Genomic DNA, 21,479 nt, shown 5'->3' on the forward strand with positions numbered 1-21,479 from the left:
ATCACACTTTAATGAAGTTTAGCTTCGCATTCAGCTGATGAAAACACGCTGCGAAATCATGAGGAATGATTTACATCAAGCTGTAGATTGGAATGCAGGTGCGGAATTTATATAAATAGTCTACTCTCTCCCTGTTGCTGGCATGCCAATGATTACCCCTCCACGTGCCAATGCTGGCACGCATGCCATAAAAGAACACCATCAAAATGTTGCTGCTTTTTGACATTAAAAAGTCACAATAAAAGTGATAAATGTCATAACCGTCGTGAATTCAGGGGTGCAGAACTATCTGAAAAGTGGCTTCTGATTATATCACCCAATGTCATGTAGATGCTGGTTATTGTGTAATACAGGAGTCGGCAATAGGTTGCTCCATGCCATGTCACAGCCAAGCTCCAGTCTGCTCCACGCCATGTTTCAGCTGAACCCACGGTTCCAAGTCACAAGCAAACATCTGCTTACCCGTCCAGGCCCACCTCCATCCGAATCCACCTTGCTCCACCCTTCGAGCCTCTCATGCCTCACATTTTGCATTTTGTCATTTTTAACCCAACTGATTTTAGTGAGTAGTTATAAATGTTACAACTGATTCCATGAAGTCTTTAAATTTATTCAGGTGTTATTGTTTTTTGAGAATGACAGAAAGTGTCTCTCAATGTGTCCTCAGAAATAGACTGTCCGGGACTTGTTGGATGTACTGCCTATGAAATTACCAATTTGATCATTTTTTAGTTCACAACATGCGCTCACATACATCCGTCATTGATCATTACAGTCCACATTTGAGAATTTTCTTTTGTACAAATATTTAGATGCTTTTTCTTAGCAGTAATGGCGGCCAAAGTACAGGAATCAGTCGCAACTGCCTAAAACGCAGTGCATTTTATTATCTTTATATGCTTTTGAAGATTTTAGATATATTTGTATAATAAATGCAAATTGTTTCTCTAAATCAGGAATGCCCGAAGTTGCCCACGATGGCGTATATGACGACAGGGGAGGAAAAATGCTATTGACGCAGTTTTCATTGCATTCATTTAGCAGATTGCAGAGTATTTTTGTATAATTAAATCATAAAGGAGGGGGAACAGGGCAACATTCCTATTTCAATATAATAGTTAGCAGAGCCTGAAATTCGGCTAATAATTCCCACAATTTCCACGTTCATTTTGTGGGAAACTCCCGCACACTTTTTATTAAACTAAACTATTAAACCAATAGATACAGATTAACAAATCAAATCAATAAATTAATTTTTGTATCAAGCTGTGATTCAAGAAGCTGCGCGAGTAAATCAGCTCTGTCTCTCCCTCTCGTGCTGTTGTCAACAAACTGAGAGTGTGTCCACCAAAGCTTGTTTTCCTGAGGCCATTGCATTCAGAGCCCGCGCCACGCAGCGTGACGAGGCGCTGAGTGTCTATTCCACGTCACTGTCACTTTTTACCCAGCCATCCAATCACAATGGAGGAGGGGCGGGACAAATACCACACCGACCAACCGTCGCATCCTACTTGTACTAGAGCAAGAACTCTTCCTTGTGCCGACATTTTTACATTCAGTACTTGTTGATAGGAACACAAACTATCTGCGAAATACGGTACTTGCACATTACTTAGTTAACGCATTACTTCAGTGGATATTCCGTATTATTGCAAACAAAGAGTCTCAGCCGAAAAAACGCTGGACCTTTTCAGCTGGCAAAACCACATTGGTGGACACGGCCTTGCGCGCGAAGTGAAAAGGTGCTTTTTCGCATATTTAATGAAGTTAAGATGTTACAGATATATAAACCTTTCTCAACCTGTTAATTCGACATGCAAATGGCGTTATGCCACGTCTCCGTAAGAGAGCGTCGCGATAAAAACTATATAGTTCCCGTTTATAATCAACAAAGATGTTAACCTTGCAAGCGCATTTCATATCTTGGCGCTGCCTCATTCATAATGCAGATTTGCAAGAAACGCATACATGTTTGCATAACAGCTACACGGCGAAGAGAGACAATTAAACACCTGTTGCATCTCTTATCTAATTCCATAAAGAGTCGGAAATTAATGGAGACTCTGAGCAAAAAACAAATTCACTGCAATCTGATATAGACTATCCGATAGATCCGTTCTGTTCATAAAACGTTAATGGTACAATAATAATCTTACAAAACATTAACCACTTTTGGTGTATGAATCATCTCTGAATATGTTCATTGTTTTATTCAATTGGCATGAAGTTGCAAAGTTTTTTTTTTAATATAAAACCTCATCCCAAATCTTTAGAAATGCTGTCATCTCTGTGTCAATGCATTTGTTTTGTAGGCTGTTCATTTAATAGCCAACATATTTACAAATATGTGACTGAGAATTTATCTTTTTTTTTTCCAGTAACAATGCACATTATGCAATGTAGAGATTATGCAATTACTGAAACATGCCATTTTATAATTGAATTAATTGTTTAAAGTATTTGACATAAACCAATGACAGAGTCAAAAGGCTAGAAAAAATACCTTTGTAATGGTAAATAAAATGCCCCCCCCCATGTGAGCCAAGGGGGGCAGTCCCCTTACACATTGAATAAAGGACTTAAAGTATGTATAATATTTTTTATTTGACGAGTGATGTCACAGAAATGTGATAAGACATACACAAGAATCCTCTATAATTATCAGGCAGAAAACAAACATTGTGAAGAAAAAAAGAGCCCAGATTAGAGTATGGGAAAAATTCTTTAGTTGTAAGTCATGTAGCGAGGGGTGGCGCTGAACTTAGCATAGGACTTGATAACCTTGTTCACAGCCTCCAGAAAGTCTTTCTCTGTGGCAATTTTTCTACGAGCTCTGATGGCAAACATTCCTGCCTCTGTACACACACTGCGAATCTCAGCACCTGAGAGGTAAAGAAAACACAATTAGCACGTTTAACTATTGCAAATAAAGATGCATGATTACCGGTACCTTAAACATCAACATTGCTTAAGCTTATATGGAAGATAAATGTTACCCGTTTACTTTGTGTGCTGTGCAATGCTGCATGTTCATCAGTAGAATGGTGGTAAGAACTCACCTGTGCTGTTAGGACAGAGACGTGCTAGCAGCTCAAAGCGAATATCTCTTTCCACACTCATAGAGCGAGCATGAATTTTGAAGATGTGAGTACGCCCCTGGAAACAAAGCATGCACAAATCATTACAAACAATTATAATTATACTAGAATGTACCATTACCTGATCACGTCTATCTTTTGCCAATGAATGACAGCCCAAACCAGCATTGCAAAAATCTGAACCCATTGCCTTGAAGATATTTTGACCACTTTTTTTTATTTTTTTTACTTTGACAATTTAGAGGCTAACACTCACCTCTAAGTCAGGCAGGCTGAACTCAATCTTTCTGTCCAGTCGGCCAGGTCTCATCAGAGCAGGATCCAGGGTGTCTGGTCTGTTGGTGGCCATCAGGACTTTAATGTTTCCTCTGGGATCAAATCCATCCAGCTGATTAATCAGCTCCAGCATAGTTCTCTGCACCTCATTATCTCCTCCAGCTCCATCATCAAAACGAGCACCTACAAGAGGGCAGCAATATCATAGTGACCCATTATGAGACTTACAGAACCAGATTAAATAGGTTGAAAGCTCTCTAGGTACATACTATGCAAGTGAATGGTGGCCAGAACTTTGAAGCTCTAAAAGTACATAAAGGCAGCATACAAGTAATCCATAAAACTCCAGTGGTTAAATCTATATATTCAGAAGCGATATGATAGGTGTGGGTGAGAACAGATCAATATTTAAGTAAATTTTACTAAAACATTCCACTCCCCGCCCAGTAGGTGATGATATGCACATGGAATATGAAAGTGGAGATTTAGAGTAAAAAACAAAAGGACTTAAGTATTGATCTGTTTCTCATCCACAGCTACCATATCCATTCTGAAAATATGTAGTCTTATGGATTACATTTATGCTACCTTTATGGGCTTTTTGGACCTTCAAATTTCTGGCCATCATTCACTTGCATTGTATGGACCTGCAAAGCTGAAATAATCTAGGATGGCATGAGGGTGAGTAAATTATTAGAGAATTTTCATTTTTGGGTGAACTATTACTTTGTAAGAAGTTGCCCATATTACTATTTCTAATACTGTGCATATAGTTTCAGAAAAGCATCAATAACATAGAACTAAACCAACCTCCAATAGCATCAATTTCATCAAAAAAGATCAGACAGGCCTTCTTAGTCCTCGCCATCTCGAACAGTTCACGAACCATCCTGGCACCCTGGATTAGGCACAAAAAAGGTTTGTATATACATTTTGCTAGCACTTAATCAGTACAACCTTAAATTGTATTTTCATTCCAGCTTTCTGCTAGAAAATAAAGGCACTGACCTCTCCAACATACTTCTGAACCAGCTCAGATCCAATTACTCTGATGAAGCAGGCATCAGTGCGGTTAGCCACAGCTCGGGCACACAGAGTTTTACCTGTACCGGGAGGGCCAAACAGCAACACACCCTTTGGAGGCTCAATACCCAGGTTCACAAAACGCTCAGGCTGGAATTAAGAACATGGAATTTGACAATAGAAATTAAGACAAAATGGGAATTTAAATCAACTCAATTTAAAAAGCAAGTAAAGAAGAAAAAAAACACTTATTGCAGTAAAGTAGTTCAGGGAGTAGTGCTCTCAAAACAATACTAAATAAGTTTAATATAAATATAATGCATATAGTTTAATTCATTTAAATGGGGAAGTAGGGGATATTGTATAGTCATTACTGAGAAACTTGAAAATGGCACTACACATGATCAATATTCCTGGTCTACAGACAAGTAAAATCTGCTATTGTAATAGGTAGATTGGGATGCAATTATGACTTACATGGAGCAGAGGAGTCTCAACCACTTCTCTGAGCTTCTCAATCTGCTCTTTGCATCCTCCAACATCACTGTAGGTCACATCAGGCTTTTCCTCCACCTGTTAATGTACCATTAATAATTATTCCTTCAATTTTTGGCCTTAATTATGAACAATTGCATTGAACTGATCTATGAATTTACAGATACATGCATTTAATTTAGAGCAGGCAAAGATCAATGCATTAAAATATAAAGTTAAGGATGCTGGAGATATTTCTTACCTGCATCATTGTCACAGTAGGATCAATTTTGGGTGGCAGTGGAATGTGAATTTGATATTTATTCCTGTCAACACTGTTAATGGATAAAAAACAAATGTGAGATTGTTAGATCAGCAAAAAGTTTGTTGGGTGCTACTGAAGTAGGAAAATGATCTGACTGATCCAACATTTCATCCTTACCCAACCCTCATTCCTTCTTCAATGTCAGTTGGAGCAACCTGATCACTCAGGTCCACTACAAACTTGGCAAACTGTTTCACATTAATGATATACTTTGGATCTTCAGAATCAGCATTGATTATCTTGGTGCATCTATGAACAACAACAATAAAACATTACATATACTAATTATAGATAAATAATCTTAGCTTTTTCCCCATTGCAATGTGGTCGTCCCTTAAATTTACATAGGCATTTTGTTTTTATTGGTCTCTTAATAATCATACCTGGCCACTTGCAATGGCTGTTCGCTCTGCAGAGTCTGTTTGTCTGCTGCCAGATCCCATAATGCAGGAGGAGCCAAACCCGTATCAGATTCCTTAATACCTGGATAATCACACAGATGTGTCAGTGCATGGATATCAGGACTATTGGTCGGCCAATATATCGGTTGATATTCCGAATTTTGTTTCATTCTCAGCATCGGACGATACGTTTTCCTGTTTGGACGATTTGTTTCTTGAGGGCGCCGAGAATCGCCTGCCTGCATGTGAAGTGACTTAGACATGTAAACATCCAGTCACGGTTCGTTTTATTGTTATGTGCCATTGTGTTACTACAGTAGTATACTGGTGTGCAACACAGTGTCATTTAAACGGTCCGCATATCAGAGCTGTTGCAGATGCGTTTGAGCTCATAATAAAGTGCTTGACTTTTTCATTCTTCCTCTCCTCAACAGTTCACTGTAAATTTTAACTGTCTTGTCTAATGATAAAAGGGAAATATCAATAAAATTGATATCATATACCCTCTGCAAATATCTAATTTAAACAGATGTAATAAACCAACCTCACATAACTTCAGCAGATCCAGTGTCCTTTGGAGCGCTCATTTATCTCTAAAGCACATTCTTACATCCTTTCTTCAACAGTTTTCTGTAACTGTTCTAATGATAAAAGGCAAATATGAATAAAACTTGTATTATATACCATTTGCAAATATGCAGATATCTCATTTAAACGGATATAATTCACAAATCTCATGAAAATCCAGTGTTTTCTTCCCATCGAGCCCTCATGTAATATCTTCCTCTTAAGCGCGTATTCCATCAGCCAGAATCAAAAACTTCAGGATCAGGATCAAAAGTTCCTATCATTCCCAGATCATGACGGCCACTTAAACTGTCAGGAGATTGCCGTTCGTGCTGGATCTGGATGAGCGCGTGAATGCAACTTCAAAGTAAAAGCACTTCACATGTGCTATAAGAAAAATGTCTTATTCACTATGTAATGTATGTACAATTAGTTTCATTCTGTATTTTTTTGAAAAAATGCGATTGCTAATGTGGACATGTCAGCCATGGTTGCTGGACTACTATGTGTACTGTTATTTACTTCTAAATATATTAACAATTTCTTCATGGGCAAAAAAATTACTAAAATATGATGACTAAACAGAAATCTGAAGAAACTGCTATCTACATTTTAAAATATAATATATAATCAGGTTTAACTTTACATATTCTATAGTATTCCACAATAATTTGGATTACTAAGTAGTGATCCAAAAACTAGTTCCCCACCCCTCATTAAAGCAATGGGTAAAAAAAAGAAAGAAAAGAAGATAATTATTTACTCATCCTCAAGCCATCCCAGATGTGTATGACTTACTTTCTTCAGCAGAACACAAACAAAGCTGTTAAGAAGCATTTTTCAGCTCTGAAGGTCCAAAAAGCACATAAAGGCAGCATAAAAGTAATCCAAACGACTTTTACTATAATGTGACTTAAATCATACATACTTAAGTGGTTGAGTAAATAAATAGATAATTTTCATTTTTGGGTGAACTATACCTTTAATTAGTTTGAAATGCACAATGACAGTGCACTGACCTGTGAGCTCATTGATTTTCTTCAGAAGCTGTTGAATATCATCTTCCACTTGTTTAATCTGCCTTGAATAAGTGCTTTGGCCCTGTTCACAAAAAAGATAACATAGAATTACAAACTACTCCCGTCAGGCTTAATTACAATATTTAATCATACAAACAGTCTTGTTTCTTTTGCAAGAATACTCACATAGGTTTTCAGGAGTGCAATATCTCCTTCATCCAAAGCTGAGAAAAAAACAAAACAAATCATGATGAGGCACGGTTTTGGGTCTACTGCTCACTTTGAATATGACAAAGCAAATAGGTTAAATGGAGTCTAAACATTACAATAAAACAGTTTAAATATATTTAGTTCGAGCATTCTGGCTTTTTGTTGAGAAATTGCAATTGCAGTAGGGCTAATCTTCCAATGCTAACCTATTTGCGAATTATTTTAACAATCAATCCCCATAATTTATACCTCGAATTGGTTTATCTTCTTTTTCCTCCTCTTTTACTTTGCGTTGCTCGGTTCCTAAATAGTCAGGCATGGCTGAATTCTTTCTCTGAATAAAATATGTTTCGTGACTGTTGAAGCGAGATTACACAGCAAATTTTCAGACGAGCAGCCGCGCACTTTTGTTTCCGGTTCAGAGGGATTACAGGAACCAACATTGAATTTCAAAATAAAAGTTCGAAACGTGCTACTGTAGCGTCTGTAGCATCAGAACACTTTATGGGACTCAGTTTGAAACATAACCCGCATTGAGTCACATACACTGTTTGCTTTTAGCCATGTTATTGTTTTCATACCACAAATCTTCTACGGAGAGGGTAGTAATGAGTCTCTAAAGTAAGAAAATTATTTATTTTGTCTATTTAAATAACATTTACACTTGCATGCATTTGTAATGACATTCATCCCGTATGATTTTGCGTTGACATCATGCAATCAGCCGCTTGTTTTGAAACCCTGTTTGTATTACTGACTCTCTCCTGTCTATATTTGTTTAACTACAAATTTCTTCGTTATTTGTTACATTTATTAGTAGTTATAATAACTAGATTTTGCCTTTGAAATTCAGTCCAGTGGCTAAAATAGCATTTTTATTTGTTTTAAACCATTAAGCCAGAATTAAACGTTTAAATCAATACTAATTTGATTAATCTTTCAGGTTCCAGATCTAAGAACGCATCCATCATATCAATGCCTTACCTGATCTGTGCTGTCAAGCTGGAGCTGTTCTAGGGTCAGTGGATATTCAGGGTTTAGTCAGAACTCAGTGGATGCATGGAGCCATCCTTTGATTAAAATATTGGAATACAATACGGTTTATAATAAAAGTTTTAAATGTTACATATTTACATAGTACATCTTTAAATATATATATATATATATATATATATATATATATATATATAAAAATTCTTAGAGCAAAAAAATTCTTAGAGCACATTTTTATGTATTGCTCTTTATTTTCAGGGTTGTATATCTAAATATTTGGTGCTTACTGCATTTGGATGAACAGTTTCTAATATTTCATCAAGACATACAAATCAGACTCTTGATCTGTGCTCTTCTAGTATGCGCGATTGAGTGCTGAATAGCAGCCGCCCAACAAGACAGCGTGTGGTTATTGAAGTGAGTCGGTGTGGGGTATCATCAATACTGTGTAGAAAGACTGGTATTATTCATTTAAATATATATTACTTTATATTAAAATATATTTAATTTTAACTTGATATTGAAGCATTAGTACTTTTGACATCACTACAACATTCGGGGCTTTACTGAAAACATTTGGGGCTTAAGCCCTGGTAGCCCACACCTAGTGCCGCCTATGCTGTCAGGTAAACAAAGACATCTTGCATTCAACTGTGTTTGCACTTGGGCTGGTATCGCCTGGCACCTCACGATACAATACATATTGCAATACACATGTTGCAATTTGATATATTGCGATACATCACATTATTATAATATGATTAGATTGCTAATCAATTAATTTGGGTATATTTCAGTTATATACTGATGTCTGATGAAGAGCATGTAGCTTGAAACATCTAATTTTTGTCTCTTGGTGAGCTCATTAAATTGATTTGAAAGTAACAGTGCACCAAATTTGTTGTGTGTTTACATGATATTAATACACAAATAGTTTAATATAAATATTGATACATGGATCTAAAGTATCGATACAATATTATGAGAAAAAGTATTGCAATATATTGATATATGATTGTATCGACATAGCCCTAGTTTGCACATACACCAGGGTAAATAAGTTGATTGTGGAATACAGTAACATTTCTTTTATCCAGCATGAACGACATGAACCTCAGCCCGGTGGGCATGGAGCAGCTCAGTGTGCCCCCTGTGAGTGCAGGTCACCTCTGCCTCCCTACATCCCCAACTCAAAACCCCATCACCACTCCAGGTCAGGAAACAAATGCCTTTCAGGTGTATTGGTATAACATTTGCTCTGTGTGTTATGAGAATTTGACTGAATGGAGAGGTAACACTATTTGCTTTAATTTCAGGCATGCCAGTCACTATACCCAGCTTGGGTCCTTCACTTGGGCCGCTTCCCTCCGCCCTGTCCCTAATGTTGCCCATGGGTCCTTTAGCAGACAGAGGTGTTATGTGCGGCCTTCCAGAGAGAAATTATACATTACCACCTCCTCCATACCCTCACCTGGAGAGTAGTTACTTCAGACATATCCTTCCAGGTAATGTTACAGAAAAACTGTGACTATAAACCAGGGGTTGGCAAATGTTTTTGTCCCAAGGACCCCCTAATATAACATGAAAACTTGTACAAGCATTTTTACATTATGCTGTGCTAGCGTTGACCTAGTTTCACAGTTAGCTAGCCAACCTTTACATCCTTTGCCATGTCCTGGATTCATCGCTCCATTGTATTGTCTGACAATACAATGGAGCGATGAATCCACATCTACATTTGTCTCATTTTGGTTTCATGCACTTAAGAACCAACCAAATCATCCAAAGATTAACTTAGAGTAGGGCTTTCAATTGATCACATTTTTAAATCAAATTTATTACATGAAATGCCAATTAATTATTCTAATTAATCACAATTAATCATCAATATTTGCTGTAAAAGACCAACAAATAAATAAATATGTAATAGGCTAATCAAAATAATTATAAATATAATATATAATAACAATAATTCTCAATTATATAATAATATCAGAGCTAATTCAAATACTTTGCATTATTGTGGCAGATCTGTAAAGCTTTGATTAGACAATACAAAAAAGTGGCTTAATAAATCAATATATTGTTTGGTTTATTTCCATATCATTGCACATATGTCTATCTCTGGCCTGCAGTCTGCTGATATCCATTTTACAATTAAGTTAATCAATCTGTCCAAGGTAGACGTTCTCACAAGATGTGTTCTTGTGTTACGTCTCTCCACATGTGTCAGACGGACACTTTTGGTGCGTCACACTGCAGTTGTGTGCATTTCACTGGTTTTCAGCATTGCCTGTTCTGATGGAGCTGCGCTTACTGCACCATGCTGATGGAGACTCGCAAAAACTTGGAGATGGAACTTCAAGCTTGATTCCTTATTAAAGATGGACACCTTGTGGCGTGGATGCAGTATCGTTTAAAACACAATAGTTTTCTGTTCCCGATGCCATTGTAGAAATTCACTATTCACAGTCAGCCATGCTTAATTCAATCCATGAGTGTAAGTGTCAAATAACAGGGTGGTTTTTGAGATTAAGGGAGTAGCATTTGGCAGGTCATGTGATTCTAACATGGTGGTTCTGGTTATACTGATACTTTATAAGTCTGTGAGTGGTAATCATTTTATACATATGTTTAAAATTAAAAATTAATTTAGTTAGAAATAAAAAAAATGTAATAAGGAAAAAATAACGGAGTGCACCCTTAAAGCGGCGTTCTTTAAAAAAAAAAAAGAAATCACACAGAATTGGCGCGTTAATTCGACAGCCTTTAATTAGACAATACGTTTTAAATAAAGCTACGACCAAATTTACCTCATTTAGAAATACATTTTGAAATATAGAAATGTCTTAAATATTCTGACTGCCCGCATTATATTCATGGTAAAACCCCTGGTGTTAAACCTATTTAACTGATGTGTTAGTACAATAATACATCAAGTTAGTTCATTAATTAAATCTGGCCCTCTTTCTTTAGGTATTCTGTCATATTTGGCAGATCGTCCTCCACCCCAGTACATCCACCCTAGCAGCCTGAACATGGATGGAACCCTTTCTGTGTCCAACAACAACCCATCTGGCTTGGACCCATACAGTGGCCCAGGTGGACCTCTAGAACAAGGCCTTGTGTCCTTAGACTCCCGTCAGGTAGGAGGCCAGCCTGATCTACACCAAGGAGGCTCTCACGAGGTACAGCTGGACACAACCGGACTAACCATGGAATCACGTGTGAGCAGTCCCATGTCTCCTGATGGAATGGAAGAGGACTTGGCCACCATGGAAAGTGTAGTGGTGGCAGAGACTCAGCAGCAGCTTGGCACCAGACCTCAGCCTCATGAGGGCTTGGCCGGTGTGAACTCTTCAGGTGGTGTTATGCCCCTGCATGGAGTGGGCTTGGAGCTGCCTGTGGGGATGGAACAGGAGCATATGGGTGGTAGAGTAGGAACGAGCACTACAGGGGCAGGTGGTCCAGGAACTCTGGGCGAAGCCTTGCACTCCACTGGAGAACTGAACTCTGGGGTGGTTAGTGTGGTGCTCACTGGGGCCATGCCCCAACAGGCTCAGTTACAACCTGTATTGCTACATGCACCTTCAGGTATGGGATTGGAACCTGTCAATGTATCATCCATCACTGCAGAGGTTTCTCTGGGACCAGACAACAGTCTGGTGCTGGTAAACTCTACATTGCAACTAGAAGATTCAACCTCCAATAAGGAAAACATGATAACTGCCTTCAACATTTGTAAGTTTTGAATATTGATTTTGCATTGGGTCTTAATTATATTATCCAATGTGAGCGCAGTGAGTCAGAAAGAGCAATCTTTCTTCACATGGTTTTATACAGACATTTTAAAGGAATATTCTGGGTTCGATACAAGGTAAGCTCAATCGACAGTATTTTTGGCATAATGTTGATTACACAAAAATAAATTTGGACTCGTCCGTCCTTTTATTTAAAAACAAAAAAAGCAAAAATGTAAATACTCGACTGTTTCAAAAGTATAGCCACAACACATAAACATTATACATGTTAACATGACTTAGTGTGATAAAATCACTTCCTAACCTTTTCTGTGTAAAGTTATATCCAATTTTACAACTTTATTGCCATGATGACAATGGCATAAACTCTAAAAACCTACAACAGCTGTAAAAATTATAATTTAAATAACTTTACAGCTCAAGTCAATTAAATGTTTTGTGACTCCCATCAATGTAATGTATATTTTATGCATTTTGTTTGTCTTCAAGGGTGTACTTTATGTGACCGGTCATATCCCTCTGACTGCCCTGAACACGGGCCTGTCACATTCATCCTAGACACGCCCATTCAGAGCAGAGCCCGCCTCTCACTTCCCCGCCCTCTCTGCCTCCGTATTTCTGTAGCTGATGAGCCCATTGGTAAGTGAAGCCTACTGTGCCACTGGAATCTATAGGAGTCTAACTTCCTTTTATTGAATGCTTTTCACTACATATCCAAATGGCTTTTTTAGTCAGCTACTCTTTCAATTTTTGCTTTCTATAGGTGTGTTTGCTAGAGAAACCATACCCTCCCGGACCTGCTTTGGGCCTATGGTTGGACAGCACTGTAGCAGTGTAGAACTTACAGACTGGCCTGACAAGGAGACCCCTCAGATATGGAAGGTCATTGTCACATGTCTAAATTTAAAGGAATAGCTGAAGTTCAAGTTCACCCCAAAAAATTTTTCATAATTTACTCACCTTCATATCTTCCCAATCCCATATAACTTTTATTCTTATATGAAAAAAAGGGTTGTAGTTCATAGTGCCTTGCTTTTAAAAGGACCCAAAATTATCATGAAAATAGTCAGTGCCTACTGTGTCATATTCTATGTCATTTTCAGTTAGAATCTCGACTTCCGTAGCGTGTTTGTGAGCACTATGACTATTTACATGATAACTTGCACTATTTAGCATTGTTATATGAGTTTGGAACGACATGAGGGTAAATTGGCATTATTTAATTTTACATTCTGATATTTGTGTGAAGATTTTTCAATTAAATGGAGTCATCTAAGACAAGTTTATTCCTCATTACACAGACATGTTGTATTGTAAGAATGGATCAAATAGGTCTCCATTTCCTTAATCTAATGTAGATGTTCCACAATGATATCCAAGAGTTCTGCATCGTGACGACAGATGAGCATGAATGTAACTGGATGATGTTTGTGCAGAAAGCAAGGTAAAACAACTGTACTGTAATAAAAAAATATTTTATTAGTTTACTAAAAGCTCCATTGTTAGATTGTTTTAACTACTCCTATAGAAACGGTAGTCTGTCAGGTACTCGGCAGGAAGGTCTGATTTCTCTATTATTAAAACAAGATCCAGATAGCAAAAATAAAGACCCAGTCTATCTAAAAAACTGGAGGCCCCTTACACTTCAATGTTGTGATGCAAAAATACTAGCAAAATGCATAGCACTCAGAATTAAAAAGGTTTTACCAGGTATTGTTCATCCTGATCAGACAGGTTTCATACATGGACAATGCATTGGAGATAATATATGACAGTTACTAGAAATAATAGAACATTATAAAACATATAAGAAGCCATGAATGGTATTTATAGCAGATTTGAAAAGGTATTTGATAAATTTAGACTTCATTTTATTTATAAATGCCTGGATTTGTTCAATTTCGGTAATTCTCTTATAAAATGGATACAAATAATGCATAGCAACACCAGGTGTAAAATCATAAATAATGGTTACTTCTCAGAGAGTTTTGAATTGTTAAGAGGAGTTAAACAAGGGTGTCCGCTGTCACCATATCTATTCATATTGGCCATCGAAATGCTAGCTGTTAAAATCAGATCCAATAATAACATTAGATGATTAGAAATCCAAGGCTTAAAAGTAAAGGTGTCCATGTATGCCGATGACTCAAGTTTTATATTAAGTCCGCAAGCTAGATCCCTGCAATGTCTCATTGAAGATCTAGATAACTTTTCTGTACTCTCTGGATTAAAACCTAATTATGATAAGTGTACAATAATACGTATTGGATCCTTAAAAAAAAAATACAGCTTTTACATTACCCTGCAGTTTACCTATAAAATGGGCTGATGGTGAAGTAGACATACTCTGGATTCATATCACAAAAGATATAAATAAGCTCTCCACAATGAATTTCAGTAGAAAACTTAGAAATAATAGAAAAAATAGACAAAATAGACAAGATCTTGCAACCATGGAGAGGTAAATACCTGTCTATTTATGGAAAAATTGCCCCGATTAACTCTTTAGTCATATCTCAGTTTACTCACTTACTTATGGCGCTGGCTACTCCTGATGATTCGTTTTTCAAATCATATGAGCAAAAAATATTTAGCTTCATCTGGGATGCTGAACCAGACAAAATAAAATGTGCTCTGTATAACATCTATATAATAAATATGAATTGGGTGGGTTGAGATTATTAAATATAAAAGCACTAAACCTCTCTCTAAAAGCTTCACTCATTCAAAAGTTTTATTTGAACCCTAAATGGTTTTCAATTAGATTACTAAGAAAAGCTCATCCACTGTTTAAAAATTGCCTTTTTGCCTTTGTACAGATTGCTATGTCTCATTTTAGATTAATTGAAAACGATACTTTTTTCAAAGTATCTAACTTTTTCAAACAAGCATTACAGAGCTGGTTACAATTTCAATTTCATCCCCCTGAAAAGATAAAGAACCAATATTACAACAAATAATATGGCTGAACTCTAATGTGCTGGTTGATTAAATACCTGTATTTATGGGAAAGGTGATTGAAAAGGGTATTTTGTTCTTAAATGATATTGTAAATTGGAATGGTAGAGTTGTGTTCTTCAAGGAGTTATTAGAATTGTACAGGAAGGTCTGCTCAATCCAAAAGTACAACCAATTGATTACATCATTACCCCAAAAATGGATGAGGCAGGTGGCAGCGGGAGGAGGTAGGGAACTGGTCTGTCTGCCCAATATAGAGGAATAAAAATAGCATAAATAAGAAAGTATACCAGTTTCATTTGAGGACCATAATGTTGACAACTTTGCCATACAGATTGCAACATAATTGGGAAGAGATTTTGATGATTCTATGGTACAGGGTGTATGAGATGATGTATAAAACAATGCAAGATTCAATATTTCGTGCTTTTCAGCTAAATTTATTATATAGAATTCTTGCCGCCAACAAAATGTTGAATATTTGGGGCATAAAATCATCGAAGCTCTGCAGATTTTGTTGCGAAGATACAGAATCAATAGACCATTTATTTTGGTATTGCCTATTTCTGGTCTCAGGTTCAGGAATGGCTGAAAATGCATAGCATTTAACTAAAATTGACCCTAGAAATAGTACTGTTAGGAGATTTGGAGAGACCGGGTCAGTCAATTAATAATATACTAATACTTTTAGTAAAAGTATTTATTTTCAACTCGCAATCTGTGGATTTTGTTCGATTAGATTGAAATTGTACGTTAAACATCAAAGCATAGTTGAAAGATGTGTGTTGCGTAGAAACCCAAAGGAGTGGCCAGTAGAGATAGATGGGATGGGCTGAGGGAAGCTGAAGGTTGGGATGTGGAATTGGAGACAAGTGGGAGTGGAGTTGTGGTGTGAGAGACAGAATGCTGGTCAAAGATTAGGGTAGCAAAAATAGGGGTTGGAGTTAAAATAAAACTAAATAAAAAGTACAGTTGAATGACGCTGAGTGACAGTATAATTAAAACTAATGAGGGTTTGCATGAGGCTGATGCAGTGCAGTTGTTTGTACACATGTATATAAAACGTTCTTATTCAAATAAACCTTTACAAGAATACACACATCACATACATGTAATAGTGCAGACATGCACACAAATATGAAGTTGGCTTTGCTGTTATGAATTTAATTGTCCTCGATGCCCTTTTGTTTTTGTTTTTTTTTGTTTGTTTTTTTATTTTATGTATTGTTGCTTGTTGTTTCCTTCTGTCTCTTCCCCTTTTTTATTTTTATTTTCCTTTTTTTATTTTTTTTTAGTTCATTGTGTTGGTTGTTGGTGCATTAGGGGTTCTTGGGGGTGGGGAATTAGATTAACTGCATCATTTTTTTTATATATATATTTTTGTTTTGTTTTTTTTTTTCTCCTGGGGGGAAGGTAGGATGGGTCTTGAATGGTTGAGGGACAGTTATTGGGGAACTGTGGGGGTTTCTTGGGGGGTTCAGGTTCACGTTTTCTTTGGCCTGGTGGTAGATCAGTTAACATGCCCTTGAGTGTGATGTGGTTGTTGAGCAGCTTCACTGCAAGTATAATGTATGTTGTATGTACATGTCATGCTTTGTATGAAAAGTGTCCGGTACTTGCAAACTAAAATCAATTCCATTTGCAGCACTACAGAGGAGCAGAATCTGGTAGCATATATTGACAATGGAAAGCTTTATTTCTGCACATCCAGAGAGATTCTACCAGATCAGGAACTGTTGTTCTATTACAGCAGGGAGTACAGCAGGCAACTAGGTGTGACAATGGACCCCCTTTAATAATTCTAAACCAAAGAATTGTCAGAGTTGATATTAAGTTGATTATCTGCCACTCTATCTCTACAGGTGTACCCCAAGTGCCAGAGGGCCAGATGTGTCACTGCGGAAAAGACTGTGCCTCTTTCACAGAGTTTAAATCTCACTTTACCAGCCACGCCGAGAGGCATAGCCCCACCCAAGACCACCATTCTCACTCTGCCCACTGCCAGTTGATAAGCAATGAGCCATCCCGATCTGCCTCCTCTCCACAGTGGCAGTGCCACTCAGATGTGAATGAACATTCGAGGAGCAACGGGCACACTCATGGTCGGGAGAGGAAGTTTAAATGCAGCATGTGCTCACGGGCTTTCACCACATCCACTAAGTTAAACGTGCATTTCATGGGCCACATGGGCATGAGACCACATAAGTGCAGCTACTGCAGCAAAGCATTCAGTGATCCTAGCAATCTAAGAAAGCACTTGAGAATTCACACAGGTAATTGCGTTTGTCATAGATGACCACTGTTACCAGTTATTCACTATGATTTAAAGGAGCTGTAAGCAGGGGCGAAAATTTCATCAAAATATTGGGGGGGACAATAAACATAACAATTCTCAAGAGCAATTTTTGAAGGGGACACCAAGGGTTTTTTTGTTGTTGCCCCGTTTGCATTTGTATTATTTTATTTCTTAAACAATTATTTTAAAAATATATCATTATATTATTTACAATACACATATTTTAATGATATTTTAGGGGATGGACAACCCTCAGATAGGGGGGTTCCTGACCCCCCCAACCCCCCCTGAGATTTCCGCCTATGGCTGTAAGCGATATTAGCCATTCTAACTTCCACAAAACTGAGCTGTTGATTTAGCCACGCCCCCCTCTTTCTAAAACACTCCCACGACACAAAGAATGTTCCCACTGTTGTCAAACAGTAGCAAAATAGCGCCCTCAACTGACAAATTATTAATCAAAATACGGCATTAAGCCTCAATATTTCACTGCAAGGACAACACTATGAGAACGTGCAAAATGATTGACAGGTCGAAAGTGTCATAGACCCGTGGACACATTTTTTTTTGCTGTTTACAAAGTCAGAGACCGGTGAGATATCTCACAACACTTATTTCAGTGATATCTTTCAGCAAGTAGGGCATTTATTATGCATACCTTTTCATGAGAAAAATGCTTACAGCACCTTTAAAGTCAACATGAAATCAAAATTGACATTCTTAATCCTGGTCTTATTGTACATGATTCATGAGTTATTCCAACGGGGAAATTTTTTTTTATAGTTTATCTTTTATCAAAATGATCTTGCTCAACACCTTTCCTTTTCAGCTGATGTCACTTTGGCTAGAAAATATATTAACCGATAATATTATAGTCTAATATTTCATGATACAATCAGATCCTGATGTATAAAATCCCGACCTGTTTCTTTTATTACAATTTTTTTGATTTGCGGCATGTGTCACTTTATGGAAGTAAATAGTTTTTGTTTTTGTTTTGTTCTGCAGGTCAAAAGAACTTCAGGTGTACAGTATGTTGGAAGTCTTTTACTCAAAAATCACACGTAGAATCTCATATGGTTATACACACGGGTGCCAAGAACATTACATGTGACCATTGTGACAAGATGTTTGTGCGGAAACAAGACCTCAAACAGCACATGTATTCACATTCATTGTAAGGCCATGTTTCATCCAAATCCCTTTCTTTTTTTATTTTGCACATTTCATTTGTGTTAAAACATGCAGATTTAATTGAATAGTTGAATAATATTTAATTTAAGAAAAGATGCTAAATTAAGCCTTGTTTTAAATTACAAGGTTTTAAAGTCATTGTATAAAATTAAAATGGACCATATTTACTTAATAAAATATCTGCATAATAATGTCATAAAGAAAATGTATGTGTGTGTGTGTGTGTGTGTGTGTGTGTGTGTGTGTGTATATATATATATATATATATATATATATATATGTATGTGTATATGTATATGTATACACACACACATACATACACAGTTGAAGTCATTAAAACAAATTTTTTAACCACTCCACAGATTTCATATTAGCAAACTATAGTTTTGGAAAGTCTTTTCCTCATCTACTTTATGTTGGACGCGAGTAATTTTTCCAACAATTGTTTACAGACAGATTGTTTCACTTTTAATTGACTATATCACAATTCCAGTGGGACAGAGGTTTACATACACTAAGTTAAATGTGCCTTTTAAGCAGTTTGGAAAATTCCAGAAAATTATGTCAAGCCTATTTGGATTCAATTGGAGGTGTACCTGTGGATGTATTTTAAGGCCTTCCTTCAAACTCTGTGCCTCTTTGCTTGACATCATGGGAAAATCAACAGAAATCAGCCAAGACTTCAGAAAAATATTGTGGACCTCCATAAGTCTGGTTCATCCTTGGGAGCAATTTCCAAATGCCTGAAGGTACCACATTCATCTGTACAAACAATTGTTAGCAAGTGTAAACCTCATGGGACCATGCAGCCATCATACTGCTCAGGAAGGAGAGGCATTCTGTCTCCTAGAGATTAATGTAGTTTGGTGCAAAAAGAGCATATCAATCCCAGAACAACAGCAAAGGACCTTGTGAAGATGCTGGAGGAAACAGGTAGACAAGTATCTACATCCACAGTAAAACGAGTCCTATATCGAGATACCCTGAAAGGCTGCTCAGCAAGGAAGAAGCCACTGCTCCAAAACCACCATAAAAAAGCCAGACTACAGCTCGCAAGTGCACATGGGAACAAAGATCTTACTTTTTTTTTTTTTTTTTTGGTCTGATGAAACAAAAATTTAACTGTTGGGCCTTAATGACCATTGTTATATTTGAAAGAAAAAAGGGTGAGGCTTGCAAGCCGAAGAACACCATCCCAACCGTGAAGCATGGGGATGGTAGAATCATATTGAGGGGGTGCTTTGCTGCAGGAGGGACTGGTGCACTTCACAAAATAGATGGCATCATAAGGAAGGAAAATTATGTGGATATATTGAAGCAATATCTCAAGACATCAGCCAGAAAGTTAAAACTTGTGGAAAAATGGCTTAAGGACAACAAAGTCAAAGTATTGGAGTGGCCATCACAAAGCCCTGACCTGAATACAATAGAACATTTGTGGGCTGAACTGAAAAAGCTTGTGCGAGCAAGGAGGCCTATAAACCTGACAAAGTTACACCAGTTCTTTCTGGAGGAATGGGCCAAAATTCCAGCAACTTATTGTGAGAAGCTTGTGGAAGGCTTCCAAAAAAGTTTGACACCAGTTAAACTATTTAAAGGCAATGCTACCAAATACTAACAAAGTGTATGTTAACTTTTGATCCACTGGAAATGTGACGAAAGAAATAAAAGCTTTTTGGCACCATTCAGAGTAAATTCTAGAGACTGTTGTACATGACAATCACAGCTGTTACAGAGATCACATTTTTCCCCATTCCGATGGTTGATGTGAACACTAAGCTCCTAACCTTATCTGAATGATTTCAAGCACTGCACTGCTGCAACATGATTGGCTGATTAGATAATCGCATGGATGATTGTTGGTGCCAGATGGGCTGGTTTCCGTATTTCTGTAAATGCTGATCTCCAGTGATAGTCATGAACAACAATCTCTAGAATTTACTCAGAATGTTGCCAAAAACAAAAAAACATCCAGTGAGAGAGGTCAACAGAGAATGGCCAGACTGGTTTAAACTGACTAAGTTTACGGTAACTCAGATAACCGCTCTTTAAAGAATATCATCTCAGAACGCCATTCTGAGATGTGGGTTGGTGCTGTTTTGATGGCACGAGGGGAACTACACTATATATATATATATATATATATATATATATATATATATATATATATATCTATATAAATACGTTTCTTTTGCTTGAATTTGTTCATTTTTGTTAAAAATGTTCGTGCTTATTTTTCCCTATTCCAGAGACCGCCAGATAACCTGCCCAAAGTGTGACAAACAGTTCTTGAAGACAGACCATCTCAAAAAACACTTAAACTCTCACAATGGGAAACGGGACTTCATCTGTGAAAAGTGCAACAAGGCTTTTCTCACTAAATACCATCTCACACGCCACCTCAAAATCTGCAAGGGTCCTAAAACACGTAGAGGGGCAGCACAGGGGGATGAAGGGGACGATGATGAAGAGGAGGAGGAAGAGAATGAGGAAGAAGAGAGGGAGACTGAAGGACAGATCAATCCAGCATATTCTTTAGATAAAACCCTATAACTTTACCCGTAACTGTAATAGGATGAATTCAAGCCTTTGCTTAGCCTATTTATTTATCTCTTTCCTTTCCTTTTTTGTTTTTGTTTCTGTACTGCCATTAGCCTTTAATTCCTTTTGCCAAAATGGCCAGCAGAGCACAGAAATGTAATTACATTTGCAATAAGGAAAATTATGCATTTAAAGTCAAGTGTCACTGTCGAATTATATATATATATATATATATATATATATATATATATATATATATATATATATAAATATATATATATAAATAATGCCTTTTGACTCGTAAAAAACTATTTATATTAAGTATTTGTTTACACCCACTGTG

The 21,479-nt window shown here is 37.1% G+C and overlaps 2 protein-coding genes across 3 annotated transcripts; one reads left to right on the forward strand and one right to left on the reverse strand.

Annotated features, from left to right (window-relative positions):
* Nucleotides 1-2,569: 2,569 nt before the first annotated feature.
* Nucleotides 2,570-7,811, reverse strand: psmc2 (proteasome 26S subunit, ATPase 2). The gene is made up of 12 exons (XM_052118211.1): nucleotides 7,643-7,811; nucleotides 7,370-7,407; nucleotides 7,184-7,265; nucleotides 5,580-5,679; nucleotides 5,314-5,445; nucleotides 5,134-5,206; nucleotides 4,875-4,970; nucleotides 4,383-4,547; nucleotides 4,185-4,272; nucleotides 3,355-3,557; nucleotides 3,060-3,156; nucleotides 2,570-2,882 (listed from the first exon to the last, which is right to left on the reverse strand). The coding sequence occupies exons 1-12, from the start codon at nucleotides 7,710-7,712 to the stop codon at nucleotides 2,725-2,727; spliced, it is 1,302 nt and encodes a 433-aa protein (XP_051974171.1). The 5' UTR covers nucleotides 7,713-7,811; the 3' UTR covers nucleotides 2,570-2,724.
* Nucleotides 7,812-7,872: 61 nt separating this feature from the next.
* Nucleotides 7,873-21,376, forward strand: LOC127637417 (PR domain zinc finger protein 4-like). 2 transcript variants are annotated; one of them, XM_052118459.1, is made up of 12 exons: nucleotides 7,873-8,014; nucleotides 8,337-8,411; nucleotides 9,484-9,599; nucleotides 9,703-9,891; nucleotides 11,363-12,127; nucleotides 12,637-12,786; nucleotides 12,911-13,029; nucleotides 13,506-13,591; nucleotides 16,751-16,878; nucleotides 16,968-17,378; nucleotides 18,410-18,578; nucleotides 20,845-21,376. In XM_052118459.1, exons 3-12 carry the CDS (start codon nucleotides 9,485-9,487, stop codon nucleotides 21,146-21,148), a joined length of 2,436 nt encoding a protein of 811 aa, XP_051974419.1. In that variant the 5' UTR covers nucleotides 7,873-8,014; nucleotides 8,337-8,411; nucleotide 9,484; the 3' UTR covers nucleotides 21,149-21,376. The 2 variants fall into 2 exon arrangements, with proteins under 2 accessions (XP_051974419.1, XP_051974420.1); XM_052118460.1 differs by lacking the exon at nucleotides 8,337-8,411.
* Nucleotides 21,377-21,479: the final 103 nt, after the last annotated feature.

This window comes from Xyrauchen texanus, chromosome 45, assembly GCF_025860055.1.
Source record: "Xyrauchen texanus isolate HMW12.3.18 chromosome 45, RBS_HiC_50CHRs, whole genome shotgun sequence".
In the NCBI taxonomy this organism is placed as follows: Eukaryota; Metazoa; Chordata; class Actinopteri; order Cypriniformes; family Catostomidae; genus Xyrauchen; species Xyrauchen texanus.

Excerpts from the sequence above, each read along its gene's own strand:
- psmc2 (XM_052118211.1), bottom strand. The coding sequence starts at position 7,712 with ATGCCTGACTATTTAGGAACCGAGCAACGCAAAGTAAAAGAGGAGGAA. Across the intron at positions 7,408-7,642 it reads AGAAGATAAACCAATTCGAG|CTTTGGATGAAGGAGATATT; the intron begins GTATAAATTATG and ends TTTTTTTCTCAG. Across the intron at positions 3,157-3,354 it reads TCAGCCTGCCTGACTTAGAG|GGGCGTACTCACATCTTCAA; the intron begins GTGAGTGTTAGC and ends CTTTGTTTCCAG.
- LOC127637417 (XM_052118459.1), top strand. The coding sequence starts at position 9,485 with ATGAACGACATGAACCTCAGCCCGGTGGGCATGGAGCAGCTCAGTGTG. Across the intron at positions 12,787-12,910 it reads TGTAGCTGATGAGCCCATTG|GTGTGTTTGCTAGAGAAACC; the intron begins GTAAGTGAAGCC and ends TGCTTTCTATAG. Across the intron at positions 17,379-18,409 it reads GCACTTGAGAATTCACACAG|GTCAAAAGAACTTCAGGTGT; the intron begins GTAATTGCGTTT and ends TTTGTTCTGCAG.